Genomic DNA, 13,000 nt, shown 5'->3' on the forward strand with positions numbered 1-13,000 from the left:
ATAGCTCAGTGATGCTAATTCATCGACATCTTGTGGGTTTCCTTAAAATATAACCAATATGATTTAAGCCCTTTAACCTGTAAATTAAAGTATTCTTCAATCAACCTTATAGAATGTGTTAGAAGTTAGCTAATTAAACTTGTTTACAGGAATTGAAGTTAATTTCATGGATGATGTGGGTCAAACTCTGCTCAACTGGGCTTCAGCTTTCGGCACCCAGGAGATGGTGGAGTTCCTCTGTGAGCGAGGCGCTGATGTCAACAAAGGTAAGGAGACAATTTGGCAACTTCTGTATCTCCTCTGTATTAGAAAAAATCTTAGTCCACTCTTACACCAGACACAGTGTAAATTTTCATTGTAGATGGTTTTTAACCAAGAAGATGGTAGAGAAGTAATTGATTATTGGTTTTAGACCACAAGACCCATTATATATTTAGATTTAAAACAGGTTTTTATACCCTAAAGTTTCCCACAATTGAGTAAGTATAGGGTTCACTGAGTTTGGCAATGAAACCTACAGTCTCCTGTACCTATACATTTTCATTTGTCTTATAAAAGACTTTTTCTATTTTCACCCTTTATAGTGGAGGAAATAAATTCTCTTAGGACTTCTGAGATTAAATTGAATAATATGATTCTGATAGCCATGATTTTAGTATAGGCAGATTTCTCTTGTATATTTATATCTGTACAATCCTTTTCCACTCCTTGATGGGTCCACATTATCCCTTTCATTTCCAGACTCCTCATTATTATCCTCTTACTCAGTCAAACACAATGGAAACCATCTAACTGTCGCATACTCAGGCCAGCGGTCGTCGTCGCTGCACTACGCCGCGTGTTTCGGCCGCCCAGCCATAGCCAAGGTGTTGTTGCGCCACGGGGCCAACCCTGACCTCCGAGACGAAGACGGCAAGACTCCTCTCGACAAAGCCAGAGAGAGGGTGGACGAAGGGCATCGAGAGGTAGCCGCCATCTTGCAATCCCCTGGTGAGTCTGAACTTGTAAGAGACTGGAGACTTTTTAGATCAAGACAATGATGAAATGTATATTTACCTAGAGTGGCATCAACAAAATTTCACTACACAGTCATGGTTGTATAAACTGATGTGTACTTTTCAGTGTTAGAAACAAAATCAATTCACTGGTAACACAGTCTCGACTAACGCAAACTAGTCATTTGTTGTCAGAAGACTTCTTTAACTATAAAAACTTTATTCTCACGTTAACCTCTTGTACGCTACTGGCATAGAAAAAAAAGAAATTAAAAAGCAGGTGTTAAAATAGTAAGAAATTGTTTTATAGGATAAAAGCATAATAATTTGAAATTAAACTAGCTAGCAAATACAATATTAGTTGGCGAAATAGTTGACTTTAATTTTTTTTTTAAGCTTATTCCTAAAATATAGCCTAAAATAAGACACATTGGAAAAAAAAAATTTAAATTGTATCCTCACTCATCTTCCAATCCGGGCCTCCAACTTATCTGTTTGACTGAAGCTCATATAAAAGTACGTTCTTTTGGTCCAGGTGAACTTTAAGCTCAGCTAAGCTTTGTTTTATCTTTTGAACTTGTGGGAATATAGAAAAAAACCTAAAAGGCTAAAGAAATAATGTAGCAATTATTTTATATCCGCTTCTGTTTTAAAAATTGAAGAATTTTCTCCACTCAACTAAAAGATAGCTTCTACTATTATATATTTTAACAAAAGGAAGATTGGAACTTGCTTCAAGACATTGGTATGATAGATGTCAATGGTGTTTATATAACCACATCAATCTTATCTGCAGGTGAATGGATGCTGCCAGTAGACAAAGACAAGAAGCAGGACACTGTAGAAGCGGAAGAAAGCACTGAACCAAAGGGAGACCCGGAAATGTCTCCTCTGTACCTACGAAGACTGTTACCAGTATTTTGTAACACCTTCCAATGCACAATGCTCGCTAGTGTCAGGTAAGATACATTACTACTGAAGATACAGTAGGATCTCGTTAATCCGGCCCTATATGGGGATTAGTATGGCCGGATTATAGAAAATGCCGGATTAGTGGAAATGCATCAGAAATTGAAGTGGTTTTACAATAAACAACATTTTATTGCTTACGAAAACTATGATAACAATCATTTGAATTTCTGTACAGTATAGGCCTAATGAAATGTTGTTTAATGTATTATTGTGAAAAATAAACAGTGATATGAAACAGCAAACAACCGTACAGTACAATATCAGACGATGAACAAAGATAATCATTAAATACTGTACGTGTACAAAATGAAAATTACAGAACTTTAGGCCTACTGTACACTTTACATGTAAGACCTACTTAAACTACAGCAAAATAGTTTGTAATATTTTTCTGCTTCTTTGCATTAAAAGAAAGTTTTAAAACATTTTCCTGGAGCCTCTTTAGTGTCATAATATCGGAAGCCGAAGCACCGTTTTCTTCCGCCCAAGTTATTGCAGTTGCGTAGGCACAGAGCGCCGAATCCGTGTTGACTGTGTGTGCAGCTGCAGCTGTCGACGTCGACGTACTGGCTCCGCCCACTCCGCCCTCCTCGTCCCCCTCCTCCACGTCACAGCCGTCTAGAACATCTTCGATGATCTCATCGTCTGTCATGATTTGACACTGCTCGTCGTCTGCTCCGTCTAACCAGGCGGTAACATCGGCTGATGTCAGATCTTCTGGATCGTCTACTAACTGTTCGGCTATTGCTTCTCTCAAGTCATTTAGCTCAGCATCTGTTGTCACTGTCGTTTGAGGATTTGATTGTCTTCTGTAATCCTCTAATAAATCAAGAGAAGGCCACAACTTCGCCCATGAACAAACAATTGTTTTTGTTGCAAGTTTTTCCCATGCACTTGCAAGATTAAAAACAACATCTTTCAGGTTGGGTTCCTTCAGAGCTGTAACAACACTCCCCTCTTTTGACAAAACACTGTACAAAAGGGTTTTTTTGTAATTCGTTTTTATAGTTTGGATCACATTTTGGTCCATGGGCTGGAGTATCGGAGTTACATTTGGGGGCAAAAATAAAGCAGTGATTTTTCCATCCCTACTTTTTAACTCATCCTCATCTGGATGTCCAGGACAATTATCGAGCAACAAAATGGCCTTTTGAGGCAGTTTTTGTGCTTTCAAAAACTTTTTTACTGATGGTACAAACGTTTGATGGAACCATTCCAAAAAAAGAGTTTTTGTCATCCATCCTTTTGTCGAGTTTGTGTATGTAACTGGCAACTGTGTGTTTTTGAAAGCCCTTGGCTTTTTGGCTTTCCCAATAACAAGCAATTCTAATTTATGTGTGCCACTAGCATTACAACACGGCATAAAAGTTACTCTATCTTTGGCCAACTTGCGACCAGGGGCACTAGCTTCCTCTCTATGAACGAATGTTTGTTTCGGCAAAAGACGCCAAAACAGACCACTCTCGTCAGCATTGTAGATCTGATCTGGGCCTAAGTCCATTTCATCCACGATTTCTTTAAATTTTTCAATAAAAGGTTCTGCAGCCGCTACATCACACGAAAGCCTTTCACCAGTCATAGTTAGCAGTCGAATTCCAAAGCGTCGTTTGAATTTATCCAGCCACCCAACACTTGCACGGAAGTCGTCCTTTTTCATGATTTTGTTATAGAACAGTTTCGCCTTTTCCATTATAATATCACCTGAAATTGGCGTGTGTCGGCTCCTTTCTTGCATGAACCAATTATAAAGTGCGTCTTCTACTTGCGGAAATTCGCCTACTTTTAATGTCTTTCTTACCTTCGAAGATGATTCACTACTCCTCTTAAAGAATGATTCGATCTGCTCCTTCTTCTTTATGTCGTGTATAGTTGCACGGCCGATATTGTATTCCTTAGACAGATGAGCCAACTTTTCACCCTTTTCCAAACGTTTTAAAATCATATACTTTTTATCTAAAGTCAGCGTTACATGCTTACGTTTTCCCAACATCGCACTACACTTGTAGATTGTATAGTATATACACTGTACTCACAACACTGCCTTCACTCAACTCACACGCCACGCACTGTACGCAACTACCCGTAGCAGACGTCAGTCGTCAGTGTACTGCTGTTGTGAAATATGGACACTCGCGTTTTCAAGTCTAGACATGAAAATTTACTGAATATTCGGCGAAAACACAGTGCCGGATTACTGGACGTGCCGGTCTAATGAACGGCCGGATTATAGAGACTCTACTGTACTATCTCATAACCGCTAAAGCTTTGAGACGGTTCAAAACTGAAATTGCTGGCATTTTTTGGTGCCGTCATTATTGTTTGCAACAGAAAATATGAAAGTCTCCTGGCAAAATCACGAACATTGTTCACATCCTTTGCTTTCTACTTTAAAATATTAACAAAATGTTCTTACAAGAAAACAATTTAAACTTGATCAATATTCTTCCCTTACGAGTTCAGATAAATTGCCATTCACATTGTTAGATTCTCAATAAACTTTTGAAACATTTAAATAAGATTGAAGTGTCACATATTCATTTTACTATTACAGTGTTTGGAATCCATTATCTTTCAGTTTTGTTTGCTTAATAAACATTTAATTATTACTTGTATTTTTAACTACAAGCAAGTATGTAAAAATAATTTGTATTTATGTTTTAAGATTCCGATTTTTAATGTTTTTGTTTCGATTTTGAGATAGAAAATTAGTCGTTTTGACCATCACTACTGAAAATCTTGAAAACTAATACTCACTCGTATTCCATTTTAGGAAAGCGAGTTTAAGCCTGATCAAGAAGATGGTCCACTATATCCAGCCGTCGCTGTTGGTCGAGGCATGTAGTCCTGAGTCATCCACATACAACCTCGGCACGATGCTGGTGGAGGTGATAGCCACCGTTCTGGACAATGAGGTAAGTCCAATATCTCTTCCAAAAGTTTAAAAATTGGGTTTAATATCAATGTATTTATAATATACAATATGGATTTAAGGTGCTCGCTGAGCAGAGTATAGTAATTTAAATACTCAATTCAATATTGTTTTTGGACAACTTTTTTAAACATTCATGTTCCTTAAAAATTTGAGTTGAGCCGAATACTGAAATTCTCGCTCGAAATTACTTGACCAACAGTATTTCCATTGTTTTTTTTTTTTTTTATGATTAGTACCCGACCTTTCGTCGTCAATCAAGATGCCATCTTCAGGGCGACTTGACTCCTGCACTATGAAGTTTTAAGTGAAGTCAAGTTGCTCCGAAGATAGCCCTCAGTATTGAGACCGAAATGTTAGAGTAGTAATTATAACAACTCTTATCATGTTTTATTTTGGATCTCTTCAATCTTGGTAAGTTTGATTGCTCAAGTGTATTTTTGGTTAAATTAAGGAAAAAGACGTTTTTACTTGCAGCTATCAATTGGTTGAATCAACACATCACTCAGTATGAACTTGTGTTTAATTGATTCGCTAAGAGATATTAAAGGCTTTGTATCTCAAGTTAGGTTTTGAAAGTAAAGTTGAAGTAGGCCTACTAAGTTACATTTCAGGTTGAGAGTTTAACTTAGAAGACAAAGGCCATGTTTTAAGGGTTTTTATTTTAACAGGCTTATCTATGGCACAAGGAACACTAAACTTTACACAATATAAAACAAAATGGAACGTTTCACTGTCACTGAAAGCAGTATTTTCAACCAGAGTTGGTTTGAGTTGAAAAGAGAGATGTCTTCAGGTCCCAAGACATCTCTCTTAAGTGACTGTGAATGTTCTAACTGTTGTGTAGTTTGTAAAGTTTTTCTTTCTTGAGTAGATAATGGATTCTCTCCCATTCTGGTAAAAGCCTGCAATCTAAAAAAAAAAACTTAACGTTTTCCTAGTTGTCGAATTTGCCTGCCAAATACGGCTGTGGAATCAATGTTGTGTATGTTTTCTAGCAGCAGCATTTTAAGGCAAAGACATTACACTTTCCTTGACCTGTGATATTCAATTGCGGAATAGTTTTATGTGTCAAGTTTTAGTAGTCTACTGTTCCAGTTTGTCAACTTTAAGACCTTCTCAAAACATAGATTTGTGACGTTCTACTCAAATCTTTTATCCCAAGACAAAAAAATGCTAATTAGCAAGAGAATACGTTTGAATTTAACTAATTTGATAGTCTTGGTTTTAATTTGCATTTTTGAAACCCATCGTTCAGAACTTAATGTAGGACTAACTGAACTAAACAAATTAAATTCAATAACTGTTAAAAAAATAACTGTATCAATTCACTGCATTAGGTAACAAAAATAGTTAAGGAGCATGTCTATTTTCCTCTTCCAGGAACTGATGTAAACCTTTATGTCCTACATAGTGTGGGACTTACTGCTCCTCCAACCAAGGCATACAGCCCCTGCTGAATTTGACAGATGAATAACACCTATACCTGACCCTATGCCGAATAAACGCAGTCGTATTTGGCAACTAGGAAAACCAGGCTTTTTTGTTGAACATATCATTTCAACTTCAGTTGAACTTCAGTTAAAGAATCATGTATCAATACTAAAACTATGCCAGATAGTGGGCAATAGCAATGGATAGGCGAGGGTACAACAAGCATGTGGTTGCAGATCACTTACAGTTGGCCGTGTAGCGTAGTGAACGTGGCAGCGGTCGACCCCAGGCCGTGCTGGGGCCGTCTGGTGCTCCGTTGGGACCCACACACCAAGTTTATTATCGATAAAACAACGGTAACTGGGGAACTACATATGTCCATACTCCTGGGGCGGATTTGACTGTTTGAAATTGAGAGGCTTTTAAAATATGTGTTTTGTTAAAAAAGGTTTATTGTTGTAACAAACCATTAAAAGTAGAATTTAGCATTTACGTCATCATTACTTTTTTTATCCCACCTAAGATGCTTAATGATAATAATCCACTTGTAAAATATTTAAAAAAGCTAAATAACAGTTAAAATAAAATTTGATTTATGACAATTCTGGTAAAGATGGATTTAGGCCAGGATTTTAAAGTATTTTGTGGTGTTCAGGTTTAACTACAGACAGACTTAACTAACTAGGTGACAAAAACAGATAAAAATGTACAAATGAACTCAACGAATTTTTGAATCTACTAACTTGTTCCACAACAAATACTACTAGGTCTACTCTGATCATTCCATGTGTTTATTTGTAAATTTTTATCTATTTTAGTCAGTAAGTTGAGCCTGCTTGTAACCTATCCACCTCAAAATCCTTGATATAGTTAAACAAATTAAAATCATACAGATTTGTTTTAGATAAAATAATTTTTTTTACCAATAAATTAAATAAATGTGGTGGAGAGCCTTTTTGAATGATTTTTAGAATAACTCTATTTTTCCCAAAATTAGCTGTGTTTTGTTTTATTCCTTTTAAAGGTTAAAGAAGGCTTTATTTTTTTTACTAAATATGCTAAAAGTTAAAAAAATAATTTGCAATGGTTTAAAGTTGATAAAACAGTTGCAGTATAACGTAATACCTATACATGTTGGTGGTATTACAAGTAACTTTTCTTTATTTTACATATACATATTTCACCTCAAATCAAAGAACTGCATGCAGCGCACACATATTAGGGTAGTTAACAATGGATGTAAACTGCCAGTTGTGGTCTACGCAATAGTTTGGGCAAAATATGAATTCTAGTCTGATATAGTTGTTTTAAAAAACAGTCTCAACAAAATTATATGATCTGACTCTAGTTGATTGTTAATTCAATCCTAAATTGTTAATTCAATCCTAAATTGTTAATTCAATCCTAAAGAGAATTTCCGGACCCAATTGTGATTTTTCTAAGGACTTGTTAAAAATATTAGCTTGGTATAAAACGAGTTATAAATTTACGTTAGTCCATCTAATGAACTCAAGTCTAGATTTCTTATCTCTTTCAAACTATCTAGCATGAACCCACTTTGGGGTTTACACACATTAACTATCCTAATACATGTGGTAGTTAACCATCTAAAGCCTCTCATTTCATGGCTAAGTAACTCGTTTGAAGTTCCGTAAGGCCGTAGGTTTTGTCCGCGGACTCAGTGACTCATAGATCTGCCACCATATTGCTTCTCGTTTCCACAAACATTGGATTCTGGGCACATGTGGGTTCCCCCCTGGTGTGCAGTTTTTTGTCTTGTCAGTTTTCTTGGGTGTTGTTGACGGATTAACACTAGGTCTAGGTTTGTTCTTGTATTCACCAAAATATTGTCTGGCTGTTGCGATTGTAGAAATGGAAAATAGAATCTGACTAACAGCAAGAAAAGTCTTAAAAGTTGTACTGTATAATTGTGGTTAGCAAAATGATTGATTGGTTTTTGTAAAGGTTAGGTATGAACTAAGTGTGGATTTTTACTTGCTACTCTTAGTCGTGTATCTTTTTTACTAAAGGTTTTGGATGAATAAACTGTGTTAAGAAAATTAATAATTTTTTAATCGTGTGCCTTGAAAATGTAACATACAATTTAAAAAAATCTTAAATACCCATCCCCCATATATACATTGATTTATTAATTCTATTGAAAAATTCATGACAAATCAAATACTGTACAAGATGTTACTTATTACAGGTTTGATAAATGGGGTGATTTTTTTGTTGTTAAAGAAAGTAAACTGAACATTAAGTGGTTAAAATTAGAGGAAATAATGTGCTTCAGGGGGGTTGCTTCTTGTGTTTTTTGCTGTGTGTTGTTTCAATTTTCATTAATTTGTAAACCTAAGTAAAATATCCTATTGTTTTATTAAAAATTATTTATGTTTTACATATTACTCTATCCTTATATCTTAAATAAATTGAAATTTTAATTATTTAGGGTCTAGATTGCTGGTTTAATCTTTTTGGATTAATGAGTTTCATTCGGCCTACTTAACAAGTATTTACAGTATTGTCTGCTAAAGTTACAGTACTTTCCAGTCTTTGTATTCATGATGAACTTGCTAATAGGTAGATCCAAGTTTTGACCATTGTTATTCTTTTATCAGGATGACGAAGACGGACATCTTGTGGTTCTACAAATCATCGAAGACTTGATGACCAAAGCCAAGGATATTTTCCTAGATCATTTTGCAAGGTTAGGAGTGTTCTCCAAGGTTCTTCAGTTGGCAGGACCGCAAGAGTCGTCCATAAATGAAACACAATCCATTTGCAAAAAAGACGACATGGTATGTTGGATTTCAATTTTACAGTGTTATAAGTATTGATTTCAAAGAGGAATTATTTCATGGTTTGTTTTTAAAAGTTTTATTTGAATGAAAATGTAAATAAAGCTTAGCTTTTTTAACGATACCTAAAACATTGCTAAATATATTTAAATGCAAATAACAACATTTCCTTTATCTACTTGGTTGTGGTTGTTCAGGAGCAGTGTGAGCTGATGGAGGATACCAAGGAGATGTTGCCAGGCAAGGCGTACCACTGGAGAGACTGGTGTCTGTGCCGTGGCCGAGACTGTCTCTACGTCTGGTCGGACGCTGCCGCGCTGGAGCTGTCCAATGGCAGCAACGGATGGTTCCGTTTCATCCTTGACGGCAAGTTGGCCACCATGTATTCCTCTGGCAGTCCGGAAGGTGGAACTGACTCTACGGGTGAGTTGGATTTCTTTATGTAATCTTCACTGTCTGTGTGGTAATATTATAGTGATTACAGTAGAACTCCAATCATACAAATCTTGGATTATCCAAATCGATTGCAATCGAGGCGAGAGCGTAAATTGTTTATTGCTATGGTAAAAGCTTTGCTTGAACTCAGTTGTTTTACTTGGTGCTTGATCACTCTCGAGTTTTTATGTGAGACTCAGCTCTCCTCATCAATTGAGATGGTGGAACACCAGTACCAAACCACATATATCACTGATAGTATGTGTAATATAATCTATAAAAAACAAAAACGTTCTACTTTTGTTTCAGTATGTCTCTAAAATGGTATGAATTTGATTTAATTTTACTATTTATCAGGAAAAAATCTTTTTTTTTACCTGTTAAATGGTATTTTATTTTACTACTCAGCGATTTTACTTAGATAGTTCAATATCCCAAATTTTCTAAATGTATTCGGCATCATAAAGGGGATTGAAGGAGTTTTGGGATAAAAAGTTTTTTTGTTTTTTTTTTTGCAAATCATAAACTAGGCCTACCGGTATTCAAATTTTCCACTTTTCTAATTTATTGTCTTAATGCAAAATGTATTTATTTTTGTAACAGCTTAAACAATATTACAATAAGGGAATAGAGTTGGGTTTTATTTAAAAGAATTATCACTTAGAAAAAGCTTACCTATAGACCCTGTTTTGACTATTAATATTGTAGACTCTTTCAAGGTTTGTTGATTAGTGTATATAGATATTAGTTTAAAACAATTAATTCTTACATTAATACTTTGTCTAATAAGTCCATTCTCATAAGTGTAATAAATCAATGCCATGGTATGTATTTATTGTGCTTGTTCATGCCTCAACTCTAGTTTTAGTCTCACGGTAAGGTTATGTTGTTAAATGTTAAAACTTGTTCAATAATGTATTGTTAAACACTAATACAATCTAATTTCTCATGTCATCTCATCACTTGATGCTAGATGGTGTGATTATTAATCTACTAATACGCTTGTGTTTGGCCATTGCAGGGAAAACAAGGAACTCAGAAACCTTAGCTTCTGATGGTAAGTACAGCTAAATCATCATCCTCCTTTTGACATAGTTATGCTTGATAGATAGATCTTTTAAATGTACAAATAACCCTAGGTTATTGATAACAATAGAACTGTTCAACAAAATACTCAGTCAATATACCAATTAAAACCAGATTGGAATAAACTACGGATTTCCTTTATCTTTTTGGCATTTTCTTGTCAAATCAATATGGTTTTAGAAAAGAAAACTTGATAATTGATCCTGTAAACAATTTCATTGAAACAGTAACGATTGCCTCAATTGGAGAGAACGTGAGCTAAGCATATTTCTCAATCTCAAGTTTTTTATCACTCTCATTGTTTTTAAATCTGAGAAAACTTTCTCGAAGAGAATTGTCTAAAATAAGTAAGTAGCCTAAGCTACATATATCAATTCCTATTTTCTTAATGTATTTCCAAGCCAAGTTCACTTCCCGTTCCCTTCAAAAACTAAGGTATATTTAAAAACATACCAAATCCAAAAATAGCTCAACGTCACTTCATTATAGATGAAGGCCCATTATTGGTCACTGTCCATAAAAATTACTGATGATTCACCTAACAAAATGGTTTACCCCTTGAAAGAACCACATTTTTGCCATAATATCTGCTAGGATCTTTTCATCACTAATTCTCACATAATATTTGCACCGATAAAGCACCTATTCCAGTACCTATTAGTAGACCTATTCTTGCCCAAGCTTCCCTTTTATTTTTACATCACATATACTGTGCAGTATATATAAACTTGTACGGTGTGCAGAGAATCGCGGAGAGTTCCTGGACAAGTTGCAACGTGCGAGGGCCCAAGTGAAGCCCAACTCTCCTAGTCAGCCGATACTGTCTAAGCCGGGACAGTTGCGGATAGTGGTGGGAAACTGGGCCTTGTCCAGCCACAAGGAAGGGGAACTCATCATACACAACTCTGATGGCCAACAGGTATGTATTATGACATTTATGGTAAAAAGAAATTTTTATCACGATTTGTTCATGATTTTAAGGAGGGCCTTGTTCTAATGTGGAACTGAATTGAAATATATGAGGGTAATGTTTACAATCCAGACTTGGTTGTTGCTGAAATTTATCTTTATCTGTATAACATATCTGTGTTGTTGTCAACTCCATTACATCCGTTGGGCCAACTACTTGCGACACAACAGACAGTCACTGGGATAATATGACGTTCATGCCTTTTTGTTGCAATATGAATCTATGACTAATTTAAAAGGGTTTAATATCCTGGAACATACTGTATTTGCTGGAGTAAATGCTCATGAAACTGTATTTGTGCATGAAAACCCCGACTGTCAAAACACTGTGAACATCGTCTGCTGTCACAGAAAATTCTTAGCATCTTCCGTGGTCAATGCAATCATACCCACCTTCCCAGGTTAAGGCAAATCTTTAGAGCCAAATCTTGAATATTGTCTGCGGTTATGGCAAAATCGAATGCATCTTCCATGGATATTTCCAGAACATTTTATGTCATCTCCCACAATCATGACAAAAGTGTGAACATCATACATAATAGTGACAAAATCGTCAACTTTTGATGAAGCATCTTCTCAAATGTTTTGTGCAATCATAGAAATATAGCTTGGGCTCAGCCTGACAGTCATTTTTGGCCCAAATTGATCTCTTAGGCCAAATGTTATTTTGACTCGACCTAAAAATAATGGGTACCTGTAGACCCCTAGTTTAAAGGTACACTTAAAGATCCAGAAAATTTGTTTTCGTACAAAAGTTCTATGGCCACCATTCGTAAAAGGTCACAAACCTAATGAATACAATTGGATTTCTTCTAGTTGAAAGACATAAACCTAATCTGCAGGTAATACAAGTTTTAGGGAAATATACATTTTTGTGTTAAGTTGATATGAAAGCCTTTTATCATTAAATACAACACTGTATGCATTATTTGATACATAACCAACCAATATCTACTTCCTTAAATTATCAATATTTATGTTAACTCTCAAGCAGAAGTATTGATGGTGCAAATGTTCTCTTTACAGCAAGCTACAATCCTCAGAGAGGACTTGCCCGGTTTTATCTTTGAGTCTAACCGAGGTACGAAACATTCCTTCACTGCAGAAACTTCCCTTGGGCCTGAGTTTGCTGCAGGGTGGACTGGCAAGCGGGGGAAGAGGCTCAGATCCAAGATTGAGGCAATGAAACAAAAGGTATAGTTTACAGTGTTCTTAAAATTAATGGTCAAGCAAGTTTTTCTCTTGATTTTTTAAAACTGTCAACCGGTAAGTTTCCATTTTTATAAAATTCCTTTACAGGGTTTGTGCCTGGAAGATCCCCTTAGTATAGTTAAAATATTAACGGTCCAGCACATGTATCCTATGTGCAAACAATAACT

The 13,000-nt window shown here is 35.7% G+C and overlaps 1 protein-coding gene across 1 annotated transcript in view; it reads left to right on the forward strand.

Annotated features, from left to right (window-relative positions):
• The window catches only part of LOC128986553 (E3 ubiquitin-protein ligase HECTD1-like), a 132,121-nt gene that overhangs the window by 67,399 nt on the left and 51,722 nt on the right, over positions 1-13,000 (forward strand). Inside the window, exons 10-19 of the mRNA XM_054406982.1 lie at positions 150-266; positions 769-990; positions 1,792-1,954; positions 4,738-4,879; positions 6,567-6,686; positions 8,952-9,131; positions 9,329-9,554; positions 10,588-10,623; positions 11,396-11,571; positions 12,648-12,815. Coding sequence (XP_054262957.1) covers positions 150-266; positions 769-990; positions 1,792-1,954; positions 4,738-4,879; positions 6,567-6,686; positions 8,952-9,131; positions 9,329-9,554; positions 10,588-10,623; positions 11,396-11,571; positions 12,648-12,815 — 1,550 coding nt within the window. The remainder of the gene's footprint in view (positions 1-149; positions 267-768; positions 991-1,791; positions 1,955-4,737; positions 4,880-6,566; positions 6,687-8,951; positions 9,132-9,328; positions 9,555-10,587; positions 10,624-11,395; positions 11,572-12,647; positions 12,816-13,000) is intronic.

Source organism: Macrosteles quadrilineatus, unplaced genomic scaffold (assembly GCF_028750875.1).
Source record: "Macrosteles quadrilineatus isolate MER2022 unplaced genomic scaffold, UCM_ALF_1.0 Scaffold_2__2_contigs__length_208266976, whole genome shotgun sequence".
NCBI lineage: Eukaryota > Metazoa > Arthropoda > Insecta > Hemiptera > Cicadellidae > Macrosteles > Macrosteles quadrilineatus.